The sequence below is a fragment of the Octopus bimaculoides genome, chromosome 13 (assembly GCF_046866305.1).
Source record: "Octopus bimaculoides isolate indiv1 chromosome 13, ASM4686630v1, whole genome shotgun sequence".
Taxonomy (NCBI): Eukaryota; Metazoa; Mollusca; class Cephalopoda; order Octopoda; family Octopodidae; genus Octopus; species Octopus bimaculoides.
Genome location: NC_142940.1, coordinates 19,895,834 through 19,914,596, shown reverse-complemented (window position 1 = coordinate 19,914,596; position 18,763 = coordinate 19,895,834). Strand labels below are relative to the sequence as shown.

Here is an 18,763-nt window from a genome sequence, read left to right as displayed (position 1 = left end):
TATTTATATATATATAAATCTATGTTTATATATATATATATATATATATATATATATATATATCTGCGTATGGAGGCGCAATGGCCCAGTGGTTGGGGCAGCGGACTCGCGGTCGTAGGATCGCAGTTTCAATTCCCAGACCGGGCATAGTGAGTGTTTATTGACCGAAAACACCTAAAGCTCCACGAGGCTCAGGCAGGGGGTGGTGATGAACTCTGCGTACTCTTTCACCACAACTTTCTCTCACTCTTTCTTCCTGTTTATGTTGTGCCTGTATTTCAAAGGGCCAGCCTTGTTACACTCTGTGTCACGCTGAATCTCCCCGAGATTAAGGTACACGTGTCTTAGAGTGCTCAGTCACTTGCACGTTAATAAATGAGCTGCGACGTCACTGGTGCCAAGCTGTATCGGCCTTTGCCTTTCCCTTGGATAACATCAGTGGTGTGGAGAGGGAAGGCTGGTATGCATGGGTCTTCCATAAACAACCTTTCCCAAGACTTGTGCCGGAGGTTAACTTTCTAGGTGCAATCCCATGGTCATTCATGACTGTAGGTGGTCACACACACACACACAACACACACACACACACACACACACACACACACACACACACACACACACACACACACACACACACACATATATATATATATATATATATTTAAGAATTTAAGGAATGGAGAAAACGCATGTTATAATTGCATACTTTATTCCTACATATGTTTCAAAGGATTACAACCTGTGTGATCCATAGGGATCTTTGATATTAAAATTGTAACCTTCTCATCAGGGAAAGCATGGGAATCATCTTAAACGTAAGACATTATGACCGATTTACGTTTAAGATGATTCCCATGCTTTCCCTGATGAGAAGGTTACAATTTTAATATCAAAGATCCCTATGGATCACACAGGTTGTAATCCTTTGAAACATATGTAGGAATAAAATATGCAATTATAACATGCGTTTTCTCCATTCCTTAAATTCTTAAATATACTCAAATACCCAAAATTTCAAGGAGTTCCTGCCTTAAAAACAGGAACTAAACCACAGTTATTTTGTGTTCTTTGCTACATTGGTTTCTATTAACCCATTTATTCTATCAGAAGAATTTTTATTCATTAAGATAGAAGAAATACACATAATTATATATATATATATATATATATATATATATATATATATATACGTATATAATTGTATGTGTGTGTGTTATTTCTTTACTACCCACAAGGGGCTACACACAGAGGGGACAAACAAGGACAGACAAACGGATTAAGTCGATTATACCGACCCCAGTGCGTAACTGGTACTTATTTAATCGACCCCGAAAGGATGAAAGGCAAAGTCGACCTCGGCGGAATTTGAACTCAGAACATAGCGGCAGACGAAATACCGCTAAGCATTTCGCCCGGTGTGCTAACGTTTCTGTCAGCTCGCCGCTGTGTGTGTTTGCGCACATGTGCGTTGCTTGTGTGTGTATATATTTGTGTGTGTGTCTCCCACCACCGCTTGGAAACCAGTGTTGATGTGCTTACGCCCCTGTAAGTTAGCGGTTCGGCAAAAGTGCCCTACGGAATAAGTACCACACTTGAAAAAAAAATGTACTGGGGTCGATTATTTCAAGTGAGAATTCTTCAAAGTAGTGCCCCGGGGCATGGCCGAAACAAGTAAAGTATATACTTGAAGGAGATAGAACTATCCCTTGCATCCATATTAGAAAATATCCTTTTCTACTCTAGGCACAAGACACGAAATTTTTTGGGGAGGGGTCCAGTCGATTAGATCGACTCCAATACGCAACTGGTACTTAATTTATCGACTCCGAAAGGACGAAAGGCAAAGTCGACCTCAGAGAAATTTGAACTCAGAACGTAAAGACAGACGAAATACCGCTAAGCATTTCGCCCGGCGTGCTAACGTTTCTGCCAGCTCGCCGCCTTCATATTAGAAAATATCACGGGAGGAATACTGCAGACATTGCCTAACGCAATGTATCTGCGCTAGGTATGACATATAAATGGTTATTTCAATCTAATACTGCTTTGTTTCATAAAATGGATTTTTTTTTCAGCCGGACAGGTGTTTGCAACACCAGTCATTGCTTTCATTGTTTCCGTATATATATATGCATATATATATACTGAAGGATTTCGTCTAAACATGTTGGTTGTGAGTACACACACGTTATTGATGATGCAGAAGAGGAAGAAATGCATCTAAGGTTTTCATTCGTTGCTGCTGGGTTCAGTTCCGTCACCCTCTGATATAAAAATATTGTGGTTTAAAACCCAAATCCGTCCATGGAGATATTATCTCCGAACGAATACAACAGAAAAATGCTGTCTGTCAAGATGTATTTACATTAAGTATGATACAGAGATGATTATATAAATCTAATACTGCTTCTGTTGCGTATAAGGGATATATAGATGCAATATATAAGGGATATATACGACTTGGCTGCTTGGGGTAGCGTAATGGCTGGTAGTGTGAACGGCAGGTAAATAGACCAGTTGTTCTGGAAACACTGAGCTGTAGGAATTCACAGAGGAGAATCGTTCAGGGAAGAGTAACGTATACAATTGGGAGATCGGTGATGAATGCTGTGAAAAGGTGGGAAGAGTGGCGGATGAACAGAGAGAGAGAGAGAGAGAGAGAGAGAGAGAGAGAGAGAGAGAGAGAGAGAGAGAGAGAGAGAGAGAGAGAGAGAGAGAGAGAGATTACACGCCAAGGTAGGAGCGTAAGTAACCTCGGCCGCTATCTAAAACGATGTTTTAAATCACCCTGTATATTTAATTAGACGTTCTAGTGTGTAAGATAATCATACAGAGTTTGGAATTGCACCGCTTAAGCGACATGCTTTTGTTTATGAATACAAATGCACAGACACATTGACGTTCTGTTGAATTAGTTATTTGTGTTGCAGTTGATCGTAAAGTATAATAAAGTTACTGACATTCTGAATCAAAGACATGCACACAACGTATAGCATGTCTTCACTTATGTGTAAATATACACTTATTTATTTGTATACGCATACACAAACACAGACTAGCATTTACACATACATACTTTCTACCAATTATTCGCTCCTCAGTTCTCTCTTCTACGCTTTTCTTTTCTCCCTACACCTCTTCTAATTATTTGTTCTATTTCACCGCCTTCTCCCAATTACTTTAAACAAGAATTGCAAAGAAAACAACACAATTTCATTTGGGTTGTAGACTAAATACGTCTCCCGGTTTAACTACCAGCTTTTAGTCATCTGCCTTTGGCGTAAACCGCTCTGTTGCTAGCATTCGGACCAGATTTCTTGTCGTGATGGCAAAACGTAACTTCTTTACCACTCTTTATTATCTAAGACCCTGTATAAGTCATGGGTACAGCCTGTACTTCTTCCACAAACCCGTAATAAGAGATCATTCAATTTTCTGTAACGATTTGTTAGAAATAGATTTTTATTAATTGATGCACAATCTTCCTCTCTTTCCTTCTACAAACGACATATATTTTTTCAGACTGATGACAAAACAAGCGACTGATTCTCTTCAGTCACACCAGTCGTTTAAGCTGAGCTATAATAGGTATCATAGCCTACCTGCAATTTTTTTGAGGCTAGTAAAACGATAGCTAATTTAAGGCCTTAACAACTAGCCCGACAAAAATTCTGTTACATTGAACACAGTTGGTTTCATAATGCAAATCTCGCTGTATTCGTGAGCATTTCCAAATCTTGCAAACAAAAACATTTTAACTGTGGACTACAGACTTTACATTGTCCAGTCTCCCCTTTCTATTTTTATTTTTTAAGAAAATAAGATGTAACTTAAGAAAATTTGGTTGCTATTTCTAGGAGTGGCAAGCTTTCTCTGTAGAGGGTTTCTCGTTGGCTCGTGACATCACATAGTTTCAAGTTCAATGAGACTGATCACGATTATCAGCTACAAGGGAGGTAACTTTTGTCTTGAAAGGAAGCGAGTCTTTAGTTTGAATCACATAACTCAGATCTGAATGGATTAAATTTGAGCGCGGTTGAAAATAATAACTAAAACAATGAAAGTTGTATTATAATACCCTGTTGTACACAATGGGTGTTTCCATGTTACAATACTTCCGCTTCCATGTAATTATTTTCCACAATATCTAGGTATTGCGGGAAATTCCAGCAGGTTAGCTTGAGATCAGACAATGCATATTGCGACAGCTGCCTTAGAGTTAAACTATATCTCGATATCCTCTATTCAGAAAATTCAATTGCATTAATGTAGTTCTTATGTTATTTTTCTGAGGTTTAATGAGCAAAAGAATTCAATTTCACGACGACTAATTTTGAACAGTCTTTATCTTACGTGAGCAGTGCGAAGCTAATAGATTCCTGTTCAACCTAACGATAAAAATATTGTGCCTGCATCCATCCGAATAAATGTTTACTTCACGATAAATATCCTTCTAAAATGTTTTTATGTATAAGTAATAATATCAAATGAGAATTAATGTCTTGTGAAACCTTATAAACATTCCTGCAAACTTTGTGGTTTGTATATCTGAATGTTCTCTTTTTAACCGTCATTCACAATTGATATTTTCTCGCGTGCACAAAATATTTAGAACACTCAAATATTTCAAGCCATTTGTAAGCCAAGATGGTTGAAAACAATGAATGGTGATAATTTATTGCTCGAATTAATTTAGACCCAACCATTCTCTGAATAATTATACACATCCCACCAATAAATCAGCCAACTTATATAGACATATCAGCAACACAATCAAAATCCCTTCTACATTTTCTCTCCTACTACTGCTCATCTTTTTCACTGTTAATCTTACACCGATTCTTCGTCAAATCATTATCGTTATTATTATGCGGTGAGCTGGCAGAATCGATAGCACGCCGGGAAAAATGCTTAGAAGCATTTCGTCTGTAGTTACGTTCTGAGCTCAAATTCCATCAAAGACGACTTTATCTTTCATCCTTTCGGGATCGATTAAATAAGTACCAGTTGAGAACTGGGGTCGATGTAATTGACTTACCCATCATCCGAAATTGATGGCCTTATACCAGAATCATTTATTATTATTATTATAATCATCATCATCATTATTATTATTGTGTGTGTGCGTCTGTGTGTGTGCGTATGCCTCTCTGTGCGTCAGTAGGTCCGCGTGCGCATTGCGTATATTTATGTCACTTATTTCTTGTTTATTTTATATATTATCTCTGATTGTATTGACAGGTTACTCCATTTGGAAGTTTAGGATTTAAAGAGCAAAAGTTCGAACTTGTCGACTGGGATGGTCCAAGGGAATATGATGTGAAAGATCCTCCTTTTATAGCTCCTCTGTATTTCGACTCAGCATTCTCTGCAGAACAAGTCAGTCGACAAGACGAAAGCATATATTATCGAATTGTCACCGATTCATATATCAGGTCTAATGTTACGAAAATCATACAACAATCTATGGTAGGAGGCGAATTTTTCAACTCAAGTATTGTTGTCATAGCGACTTGGGAAGGCCTGATCGATCGAAATGATTTAATGAATGGTAAAGTGAATAAAGTAAGTTCCTTTTGGCTCAATTACTCATTACTGCATTCGAAATTTGACAAGAAATAAATAACAGTATGCAACACGATTTTGGTCCCTGGTCCTATTTGTTTACCCCTAGAAAGTATGAAAAAGGCTAATATTTCCTTTAGGCTTTGCTTTTCTTGCATTTTTTCCAACCCCACAAAATCCTTCTGCTCTTGATCACAGATGCACATATCAGCCACTAAGCATCCACACGCACACGCACGCGCACGCGCACGCACGCAAACACACACACACACACACACACACACACACACACACACACTCTCTCTCTCTCTCTCTCTCTCTCTCTGACGCATGTAAACCCACTCATACACACACACTACGACCGTTTGTAGGTTTTCTCAAAATCCAGCTTCGTAATTGTAGTTCTTTCAGTCTCTCTGTTGCCTTAGGGAAGAACTCCATACGCACATCTACTAAAACTTATTTGTTAATGCCACACAGAAAACCCAACTGCACGAGTTAAGAGGGGAGCCTCTAAACGGTTATCCAACCTAGACTAGGGTAATCGATATCATGTGATACAGAAAATATTCGGTGAGATGAGCATTATGTAGAAACGTGAATACTAGTGATGGTAGAAAAGACACAGTTGATAGCTCATGATATAGCGTAATTTTAACTTAAAGTTACGTGGGGATATCCAAAAGTAACAGGAAACGTTCTCTGTGGGACAAACCCGTTGTAGTTCAGGCTTCCACCGCTAGAACTAACGTAATGCAACCGTCAGGCATCAGTCTGCCGACCGGCGTCGTATGGCGTAGTCGTACTGCCATGTAGTGCAACTTTGTTTTGTAGTGCTTCTCTCCTGTTCGTCGATTTTTGCGATGGCTGAAACGAAGGAACAACGTGCTTCCGTGAAATTCTGTTTTCTGCTGTGAAAATGGCAGCCAAAACAGTTGTCACGCTTCAAACAGCTTATAAAGATGTTACTGTGAGCAAAATACAAGTTTACCAATTGTTTTCACGCTTTAGAAATGCTCACTTGTCGTTTGAAGACCATCTTTGTTCAGAGCGACTGTCGACCACCCGAATGAATGAAAGCATTGTGAAAATTCATGAACTGATCTTGGAGGACTGTCACCGAACAATTGACAAACTTGTTGATAAGACTGATGTGTTCTGGAACTTCTGCCAACGAATTTCGAGCGAGGAATTGCGAATGAAAAGAGTTGCAGCAAAATTCGTACTTCACTTGCTCATGTAAGTTCAAAAAGTCGTCACGACTAACTGTGTCGTGAACCTTTTTCGAAGGTCTTCACTGGTGATGAAGACTGGTGCTACAGAATTTGCACATATGAAAGAGGTGAAGAAAAAACGATAGAGGTGTTCAAAGGCATCATTTCGCAAAAGTTCCAGCACTACTTCAAACAGTGGAAAACGCGTCTGGGCCAATGCATTGCTTCAAATGGAGAATACTTTGAAGGCAATAAAAGTGTAAACATTGCAAAATTCCAGTTTCTTTTGGGTACCCCCTTGTATATTATTGTATATTTAGACACTACTTGTAAACTAGGAGTCTCACAGTAGATCTGGAGTAGAGAGGGCTGGTCATTGATGAAGTCAAGAATGGCGACGAAAGAACTTTGACAAATATAACTGATTGATTGATTGATCGAACGATTTATCGAACAATCGATTAGATAAATGGTTAAGTAGTTAACTAATTAACAAATAAGCTATAAATAAGTGATCTAGATTGAGTACGAGTGTTTATTATTGGCATAATGAACTTTCTAAAATACAAAATATATTTCAACACACGATTTTACATTAAAAACCTTGTAAAACAAATACTAAACGAAATTTAAATGGTTCGTTTATAGCCCAAAGTACACTTTAATTGGAAAACTGGCTGAGTATAATTCAATATATCTATTATTTCTAATTGTCTAGATCAACACATTCCAGTTAGTTCTCGCAGCAAACAAACAAGAAACCTACGCCATGTTCAACTATAAAGAAGTTTACCCAAAGGAAAAATTCTATCACGTAAGTATACTTCTTTTGTATAAAAATAAGTTTACAGCTCGGCTGTGTAGAAAGAATCTTGCTTCCCAGCCACATGGTTCTGAGCTCAGTTCCACTGCGTGGCACCTTGGGCAAGTATCTTCTGCTAAGCCTCGAGCCGACCAAAGCCTTGTGAGTGGATTTGGTAGACGGAAACTGAAACAAACCCATCGTATATGTGTGCGTGTCTCTTTTTTCGTCCCCCATCATCATTTGACAACCGGTATTGGCGTGTGTATGACCTTCGTAACTTAGCAGTTCAGCAACATGGAATAAATACTAGGCTTCAAAAATTAGTCATAGGGTCAATTTGTTCGACAAAAACCCTTTAAGGGGATGCCCTACATGGCTGCAGTCTAATGACTGAAACAAGTAAAAGATAATAGATAAATATGTTTAAGTGAACACATGCTTATATTGACAAGTTTCGGAGTATCATTGAAGATTTTATCGCTAAAATGAGAAAGTATTCTTTCGTTGTGCAATGGTTTCGATACTTGTTTATGGCAGTAAGTTGCCATTTTTTAAGCGGCCGAGAGAACAGGGCCGTTTGCCAACCCTCACATATTTCCAAGCAAGATAATTTTCTCTCTGGATGGACTTGTTTTTACGGAACATTCAAAATGAATGATACCATTTGTATGACGATGACGCTTGCTTACACCACACGTGATGCTAAGACAAGGAGTCACAAATACTTATGGAGAAACACATGTATACATGCACATATACATGCATATGTGCGTGCATGCATCCATCCATCCCCCCATCCATCCATCCATACATAAGTGCATATATATGCATATATACATACAGACGTACACACACTCATATGCACTCATATAATATACGGATGTTATATATTCTTAATACTTTTCTCGCTTTATTTGCGTGTTCGTTTCTCTTTTTTTTTTCCAACTGTGATTTTAGTTTTGCTCTTCTATAAAAATGAAGAAATTTCCCCCTCTGACTTCTTTTCTTCCTACAAAACGAGAAGTTACATTGAGAAACTGTTATTTTAACGAGTATCTATCAGCGAACAAGATACATCTGCACCGCCGGATGCTCCTGAACCAGTTGTTGAGTGTCCCATCCATGAAAGATCGCTGCTACATTTGTCGAAACAATTGTCGTGATGAATAATTAATTCTCATATATTCCATCTTACGTCTTTCATTTGCCATATATATATATATATATATATATATATATATATATATATATATAGAGAGAGAGAGAGAGAGAGAGAGAGCTCCCGCGAGATGCCCTAATCAGTATCTAGTTGTAATTTAATATTCACTTCGTTTACTTTTACATATACAAATTTCCTCTTTTTAGTGCTGCTTCTACTTTCCGTTGGGAAAGCTTTAGAAGTCTTTATGTTCGACCTCCCAAACTCACTTTGCAGTGTGAGCTCTTGTGTCCTACTTTTGGGAAACTGTAATATTTTTGCGTTTTGAAAGGACAATCCTTCCTGAAATGTATGGCTCAACATCTGTAGCATGGGTTTGGTCTTAATTTTTTTTGTTTATATCTTTTTGTTTATATCTTGTTTATATCGCTTGTACTTGTGAGAAATCCTATTCAGTTTTCTTTACGTCTTAGCGTAAGTTTACCATTTCTCGACACTCCTTTGCAACTGTCTGCAGGGTTAAACTTTGGTCCGCTTGTTCAAGTTTTTTGAGAATTCTTGCATGTATTTCCGCATCTTTGTTTGCCGTAAGCCCTTATACAAAAATGAGGCACTTAAACATATCAGGAGTTGGTTCCTTCAGTCTAACCTTTCATACATTCGGTTTACGGCCCCGGCATACATGACAAAATCTTCATCTTCTTTTAACTAGATTCCAAAACTCCCATTGAGTGTTAAATAAGGAACTCTTATCACTGAATATTTTTGATAATAGTTCCACTGTTTCCTGGATACAAATTTCACTGTTTATGTTGGGTAGTATGAAATTACAATATTTTTCATGTTCACCCGGCGTTAATTTACGTAATAAAAGTCTTACTTTTTCGTTGTCCTTCCAAAGAACGCTGCAAACGTTATGTTCTTCTTTAGATCATAACTGAATTTTGTTATAGTGTTCGATACACCGTTTGGCGAAAACGATCTTATAGTGTTTCCAGACTTCTTAAGATATCACCCCATTACTGTTGTTTTTCTTGTTGCTGAAGTAGTTGATTCTACAACTTCCGTTGCTATTCTTGCTGCTGTTTTTGCATCACAAAAACTTGTTAACTGACCTACGTGAGCTTTGAATCCTCGTCGCCAATTATTGTAGTATCGCCGCTATTTATAATCCTTTCTGCCGAAGGCACAAGGTCTGAAATTTGTGGGAGAAGGGAGTAGTCGATTACATCAACTCCAGTGTTTCATTGGTATTTAATTTATCGACCCCGAAAGGATGAAAGGCAAAGTCGACCTCGGTGGAATTTGAACTCAGCACGTAGCGACGGGCGAAATATCGCTAAGCATTCAGCTCGGCGTGCTAACGATTCTGCCAGCTTACCGCCCTTCGCCTCTATGACGATACATGTTTACACTATAACCGTGTAGTAACAATAAACATGTAACGGAGCAGGGTAACACCAACGTAACAATCCAACAGGCTCTCCACGAACTATACACGAACCAACAAACGATATTCCTACAACTACCAAAACGACACCTTACAACTTACTGTCATTAACCCCAAATCTCTCTGTCCCTCACTCAGACCGCTACTATTTAGCCATACGGTCAAGTCTATTCTCGCAGAGCGTGTTGTGACTCACGCTACAACAGATCCCTAACGCGACAGCTCGACTTGCAAGAAAGGTGAACGAAATATTCCTCAGATTACACTTAGCATGATCATGACTGACGTATTTTTGTTCATATGTCTTCTCGATCAGAGCTAAACGAGTACTGTAACACCCGCACACTAGCTTTCTAATGATATGGCATACAATAAGGAATAAAAAGCAACAACAGTGATTCATTAACTGTCTATTTATTGATCTGCAATGCATTTATTTCGTTTGAAGGTCGTCTGATTGTATCGTATTTTTTAATATTTCTTTTAAATACAGGCAGGTATAAATGCAGGGAATTATCGTGGTTGGACTTCTGTTCTTCCCGGAAAGGAGAAAACCGATCTCTCCACTTTACCACATGTTTCCGGATTCGATGTTCCAGGCAGATTTTTATTCCGAGTCTCTTCTGATCTTCCAGAACGAGGTGGCTGTACTAACATTACTAGCGAAAGTAAGTTCAACTTATCTATTGATTTTCCACGTCTCTTTTCGACTATTTCATATTTCTTAATGAAGTTTTTTTTTTTTTACAAATTCACTTAAAAGGAAACTCATCCCTTCCTTTAGGAACAATCTCATAGTTAGATTTATTTTGAGAATATATATTAGTATTACAAACCAGAGCGTTAGTATTGGAGAATAATTAACTATTCGGACAAACAACTGCTCAATATCTAGATCCGTTTTATGACGCTTTAAGTTCAGAGGTCACCAGGATGTATATAAAATATCTCACCATTCAAGTAGTTGCAACAATATAATCTACTATATCCGTTCCAAGCTTAACGCTTTATGTTTATATGAAGAAAATCGATATTATTCATCTACTGGTGGTTTCGAATTTTGGGACAGGGTCTACAGTTTTCTTTTTTTGAAGAGTGGAGGTAAGTCGATTACATCGACCCCAGTAGTTAACTGCTACTTATTTATCGATTCCAGAAAGATGAAAGGCAAAGTCGACTTAGGCAAAATTTGAACCCATAACGTGAAGACGAACGAGATACCTCTTACATTTTGTCCGTCATGCTAGCGATTCTGCCAGAGTGCCGTCTTCGTTATACAACTGTTAATGAAATTTATTTTCTTACTTTTCAGTGCACTTGAGCGTATCAACAAGGTTTATCGGAATGTTTGGGGGAGAGATGCTCGAAGTTACAGGTTTGTGTTTAGAAGAAAATACAACTGCCCTATGTACCTTTCAGCATTTGTCTCAGACAAAAGAGGATTCTAAAGGCATCGTGATCAACAAAGCAAAAATTAGATGTCCAGTACCACGATTTCTTTTTAGAGGAGAAACTACGCTGAAAGTACAGCTAGACACCATAGATTCTTCCAAGCCATATGCTGTAGTGCACGTTGGTAAGTTGGCAGTTGATTTTGTATTATTAACCCTTTGTTTGTCCTGTGTATCGCATGTGACACATAATACATATTTTCCCAGGTGTTCATGCAACATATATGATATACATTCCCAATTTTTGTAGTCTTCGGAGTAATTTGTGACTCATGGAAGTAAAGTTTTATATTACACAGAACGTATGAAGCGGAGACTAACTAAAAATTTGAAAACAACCGAGGGTATTTACGACAAACTTATGAAAATGCTTTGGGCAGGCAAAGGATTAAATGATTTGTGGGATGTCGATACTGAAATTTGGAAAAGAAAAACCCAAATGAGCACACACTGGAAAAGGAAATTTACTTGTTTTGAATTTTTATATGCTCATTCATGTTATAATACGAATACTTTGTATCAGATTCCGTCTTGTGATGTAGAAAATAGAAACAGAATTAAGATAAGGATGTAATTTTCTTGGCAAGTAATAAATACCTTCCATTTGTTGGTAACACCATCTGTTGAATTAAACATTGATTTCAATTGACTAGTCACGAAGATGACTTCTTTGTGCAGATCAAATGAAGATGTTACTGCCACATATTTGTCGATTGTGGTGAGATCTAAGAAATATCTGCCCGCACTCCAGCTAAAAGTTAGACCCCAGATCGACAAGACTAATTGTTGCTAATCAATTTATCAATTTTCCCGTCCCAAAACATTAAACTTTAAAAATAACGGTATCGAAAAATAACAGAAAATTCAAGCAAATAGCCATATTAAAAAATTGTTGTACAGCAAAAAAAAAAAAAAAAGGTACTATTTAAAAGATTTCTTAAATGTTTATATCTTTTCCATAATTATATAATAGATCTAATTTAAGAGATATTGATCATACTGCTTAATTACTTTGCCAGAGAGTGCTGAAAAGTTCCTGGCTTTGGGTAAAAGAAAATACAGGAGGATCAGTTAATTATGATTTCATTCACTCCCTTATTGCAGCAGTCATTCAGTTCATCTAAAAGAACATGAAATGTTGGGCCTCCAGCAAGGTCTTTCGTAATACCTTTAAAATCAGGAACTTTTCAGCATCTCCTCGTACTTAGAAATTTCATAGATAACGAAAATTCGCAAAAACGGCTTTTCAGATCACCAATGGTGCCGTTATTTGTGAAATTTTCAATAAATCAAAAAGCAAAAACATACACATTTTCCAAGCAAACAAAAAGCATTTCGTCAACTCTCGTAGTATTACTATTTTTGTATTCTCATTTGCAGTCTTACCTAAACTAAAGCCCGAAACGGTTACCACTCTAAACCCTAAAGACTGGGACAAAACTGATGTTGAACGCTTGCGTATTTCATGGAAGCCACACCTACTTAGTTTGGACTACAAGGCCAGAGTCAATATTAATCTCATTGGTTATAAAGAAGATAGACATAAGGTACAGTTCATTGAATTTAGACTTACGTCGATTAACATTCTTTCCCAAGACAGGATGAAGTTAATTTTAAAACTAGTTTCTTTTTAAGAATCATAATTAGTGTCCTCGTTACTAATAACAACATAAAAAAACCCCAACAAAACAACGGTAACAACAACAACAACAACAATAACAATAATTATAATTTCATTTATTTGCCACCAGGGTGAAAGATGAGAGTGGGGGACAATACAAAACAAACATGAAATGATAAATGAATAAATAAACAAAAAAGAGTAACTATACACGGTATTCAATGAGAAGGAAACGAAATAACAAAAAGGATTGGTGGGGGGGGGGGGGTGATAGAAATGTAGTCCAATTGATACACGATTATTTTTAGGGATAATTGAGGAACGCCACTGTCCAAGTTCTCCCTGAACACCAAAGGCAAGTGTCTGCTCCAGTTCCCTTTCCCCGACTTACAGGTCTACACTCAGAGAGGCACCCTCCACTCTTGTCAACTTCACAACTTTTACCGACCTTTTCAGTAAACTCACTCGAGGACAGCGCTTCTCTTTCCATCCTCGTTTTCATTTTCAAGTGAGTCGATCAGACTTCTCTACTAAAGAGGAATGTATCTGACCTCATGCCTTTCAGCCTCATCCACCAGACGACCTCTTTCACCACAGGCACCAAGCAGAGGAATAATAATAATAATAATAATAATAATAATAATAATAATAATAATAATAATAATAATAATAATACTGATGATGATGATGATGATGATGATGATGATGATGATGATGATAATAATAATAACAGGCGGTGAGCTGGCAGAATCGTTAGCACGCCGGACGAAATGCTTAGCAGTATTTCGTCTGCCGCTACGTTCTGAGTTCAAATTCCACCGAGGCCGACTTTGCCTTTTATCCTTTCGGGGTCGATTAAATAAATACCAGTTACGCACTGGGGTCGGTCTAATCGACTTAATCCCTTTGTCTATCCTTGTTTGTTCCCTCTATGTTTAGCCCCTTGAGGGCAATAAATAAATAAATAAATAAATAATAATAATAATAATAATAATAATAATAATAATAATAACAATAATAATAATGAGAACAATACCAAACATGGAGGACAATATCAAAGGACGAGATGCAACACACAAACAGGTGGGGTACACGTTGATCAAGGGGAGAAACTACATTTTTAAGGATAAAACAGAAAGATATAAAAATAGAAATTGAAAAATGTGGCTGTGTGGTAAGTAGCTTGCTTACCAACCACATGGTTCCGGGTTCAGTCCCACTGCGTGGCATCTTGGGCAAATGTCTTTTACTATAGCCTCGGGCCGACCAAAGCCTTGTGAGTGGATTTGGTAGACGGAAACTGAAAGAAGCCCGTCGTATATATGTATATATATGTGTGTGTTTGTGTGTCTGTGTTTGTCCCACTAGCATTGCTTGACAAACGATGCTGGTGTGTTTATGTCCCCGTAACTTAGCGGTTCGGCAAAAGAGACCGATAGAATAAGTACTAGGCTTACAAAGAATAAGTCCCGGGGTCGATTTGCTCGACTAAAGGCGGTGCTCCAGCATGGCCGCAGTCAAATGACTGAAACAAGTAAAATAGTAAAATAGTAAAATATTAAAATAGTATCTAAAAAATAGAATTCTCAATAGCGGCATAGTGTACTTAGAATAATTCGAGGTAACCACCTACCACAAAAGAGAAAAAAAAAGAAAAAGAAAAATAATGTCTTGGATACTCTGCCATCTCCAAAGCACGAGAAGTGTCGTCATCCTCACCTAGGGTCATGTGCCAGCGCTTTGCAATTCTAGCAACCAATTCAGCCATCCTTACGCATTTACGTTGCGTATTTTTATTTAGAGTGAACATACCATAGGTTATCTCCCATCGAAATGCATAAAACCGTTAAACAGTTTTTCTATTTCTCCATTAGAAAAACAGTTATTTGCAAATAATGGTTAGAGAAAATAGAGCTTGGCTCTGCAACATTGTAGATGGGCCATTAAATGTATATTAATATTCTGTAGCAATGACTTCTCATGATTGCTGTTTATGTAGCTAGTTTGATTCAATTTAACTACATTGTACTATATAACCATTCTAGCAATTTAAAACAACACTGAACAAATATCCTGCAAACTTAGACGGATTTCTGGATTTTTCAGTTTTCTGGATTTTTCAGTTTTCTGGAGAACTAAATATATATTTAAAATATAAAATAAGCTATGGAAAACAAGGAACTAACCTGTATTTAACAAATTCAACTTAATCCGTCCATTAAAGCAGGGTCTGTTTGATACTTATTAATCCGTTTAAAATTCTTAAAATATATCATACTGTACCACGTATTCGGTGAAATATTTATATGCGAAGAAAAGTAAAGAACATGATTTTATTTCACAGGTACAAATTAATGCAATTCTATAGCAGAGTATGTTTAATCTCTATCAATCCACTAAAAAAAGTTAAAAAACGAAGCTATTTTTAACACACCGAATACAGAATAAGGAATTTCAAAAAACAGAATCTGTTTATTCAGTAGAAGGCACAGTATACTGCATGATATTGTACAGTATTCCCGAATTTTTGTCGAAGTCGGATAAATGGTTCGGTAATGAACAATTTTGATACCTAATGAAATGGATTTAAATTTATTGAGAATTATATTGCTGTGAGTGTTATTGAGTAGAACGTTTCTCTGCCCACGATGTAGTTGCTTCGATTTCGACGCAAGGTATCAGTTGAAGTCATTTATCAGACAACAGCTCAGAAAATTGATTGAATTATTTAGAGTAAAGAGATATAACGAAGTTCACTGTACAATGTCCATGACAGATCAAGAACTGTTACCTGTTCAGAATATGTAGAGTACAGTAATTTGTCTGATGATTTACCATTTTGAATCTGGTACTCTTATCGTTGTTTCACCTTTGTACATTTTTGGGTGTTTTCTTCATTTTTAATTCAAATGTTCGTACTCTTATACTTGTTATTAAATATTATTCATTTATTCAGTTATTCTGTCATTCCTAATCAATGTCCGCCTTGCTCGTAGCTTATTTATGAATGCGATTTCAATCCTTCAGGTTTGGTTTCCAAACAGACTGATTGTGTGTATTAAGGCATTCCTTGGAATTCTACATCTCTTTCTCCTTTCCTTCTCACACTCCTCTCCTGCTTTCACCCCGCTTTTTCCTCCCCTCTTTCTCCAGAGTGTACGGTTTTACTTTTACAATTATAGTTACAGTAAACTCGCTTTAAAGGATTTCAGATTCAACGAGAGGAATAATAATAATAATAATAATAATAATAATAATAATAATAATAATAATAATAATAATAATAATAATAATAATAATTCTTTCTAGTGGAAGCACAAGGCCTCACATTTAGGGGAAGGGATTAAGTCGATTACATCGACACCAGTGCGTAACTGGTACTTATTCAATCGACCCCGAAAGCGTGAAAGGCAAAATTGATCCCGGCGGAATTTGAACTCAGAACATAAAGACGGACGAAATGCCGCTAAGCATTTCTCCCGACGTGCTAACGATTTGGTCAGCTCACTGCCTTACAAATAATAATAAGCCAGTCTTTCATGGCTTTTGATCTTAACTGATTGAAAGTGTTATCGTGTACATGTTTTCTCATGGTATAAAAGATGGGCTACAGCAAATATTCTGCTCAATACCACAAATTTGGATGTGAGTTGCTTGTCCTTAACCACTTGAGCATATCCCTTAGTGCCTAACCATATGCGCATCTCTGATTTCGAGCAGAAGTAGTGGGGGAGCATCATAGCCATGTGTTGCAATGAATTCGTTGGGGTTTGAATAATACACTTCTGGAAACATGGGTGTTTCGTTCATCATCCTTAAAGAAACCTTATTCAGGGACCTTTTGAGCGGGATGGGCTACGCGACCTGAAGAAAATTCTAACTGGACCCCACCTGCATGGTCATGTGCTGTTTATCTTGATATGAGTTCAACCACTATGTCGCACACATATGGTTGTGATGCATGTGCCTGATATACCCTTATCAGACGGGTAGTCATGATTGGTATATTGGGTTTCGTATATTTGTACCCCAACGTCCCTTTGATGGCATGCGCTGCTCTCTCACTCAATACTACTACTACTACTACTACTAATAATAATAATAAAAATGTCGATGATAATAATAATAATAATAATAATAATAATAATAATAATAATAATGATAATAATAATAATAATAATAATAATAATAATAGATAAAGCCAATGAAATAAGAGAACTAGACGAAAGCCAGCCATATAAATATTTAGGAGTCAATGAACTAGATAGGATACAACATACACAAATGAAAGAAAAAATAAAGAAGGAGTACTATAGACGAGTTAGATCAATACTAAAAACAGAGCTCAATGCTAAAAACAAGATAATGGGTATCAACACTTTAGCTGTCCCAGTTATAAGCTACAGCTACAACATCCTTAACTGGACACTAAACGAACTATCTAAAATAGACAGAAAAACAAGAAAAATAATGACAGGATATAGGATGCACCACCCAAAATCTGACATAGAAAGGCTATATACACAACGCACAGAAGGTGGCAGAGGTCTTATACAGCTGGAAAACTATTATAAAATAACCACCATAGGACTTCAAAAATACCTACCCCAGAAGCAAGGAAAACTAATACAAATAGCCACAAAACACGAGCAAAACAAAAAACTGTTTTCAGTATTTAAGGAAGCTGACAAATACAAACAAGAAATCAATCTACCTAACAAATACGAAGAAGAACAAGAAGAAGAAGAAACAACAAAAGCTATAAAACAAATGAAATCCAAACTAAAACTAGAACAGCAACGGACCATGATAAAACGATGGCAAGAAAAGCCCCTACATGGTAAATACTGGGCTAAACTAAATGTATAAGAAATAGACAGAGAAAAATCCCAGCAATGGTTGAGAAGCTCAGGACTCAAAGCAGAGACTGAAGGATTTTTAATTGCTGCACAAGACCAAAGCCTCCCCACCAGAAATTACCAAAAACATATAAGGAAAAGAAACATGACAAGTAACTGTAGAATATGTGGAGATGGACAAGAAACAATAAATCATATTATCTCTGGCTGCCCAGTCCTGGCTAAAAAGGAATGTATTCACAGACACGACAGAACTGGGACCTATATACACTGGAAGCTATGCCAACACTATGGAATAACAACAGAAAAAAGATGGTATAAACACACGCCAGAAAAGGTCACAGAAAACGAGAAAGCAACCATACTCTGGGATATGCCAATACACACAGATAGAGAAATTAAGGCAAATAGACCAGATATAGTTGTCAAAGATCATGAAGAAAAAGATGCTTTCTAATTGATGTATCAATACCAGCAGATGACAACGTCTCTCTAAAAGAAATGGAAAAACTTTCAAAATACAAAGACCTGGAAATAGAGGTAACTCGAATGTGGAATCTAAAAACAGAAACAATTCCTATCATAGTAGGTGCCTTAGGTATAATAAAAAAAAATATTCAGACAAATACATAACAAAAA

At 37.0% G+C, this 18,763-nt stretch overlaps 1 protein-coding gene across 1 annotated transcript in view; it reads left to right on the top strand.

Annotated features, from left to right (window-relative positions):
• LOC106880352 (protein mesh) overlaps positions 1 to 18,763 on the top strand; it is a 90,600-nt gene that overhangs the window by 30,108 nt on the left and 41,729 nt on the right. Inside the window, exons 3-7 of the mRNA XM_089361557.1 lie at positions 5,242 to 5,565; positions 7,498 to 7,593; positions 10,687 to 10,861; positions 11,506 to 11,769; positions 13,025 to 13,191. Of these exons, the coding sequence (XP_089217683.1) occupies positions 5,242 to 5,565; positions 7,498 to 7,593; positions 10,687 to 10,861; positions 11,506 to 11,769; positions 13,025 to 13,191 (1,026 nt within the window). The remainder of the gene's footprint in view (positions 1 to 5,241; positions 5,566 to 7,497; positions 7,594 to 10,686; positions 10,862 to 11,505; positions 11,770 to 13,024; positions 13,192 to 18,763) is intronic.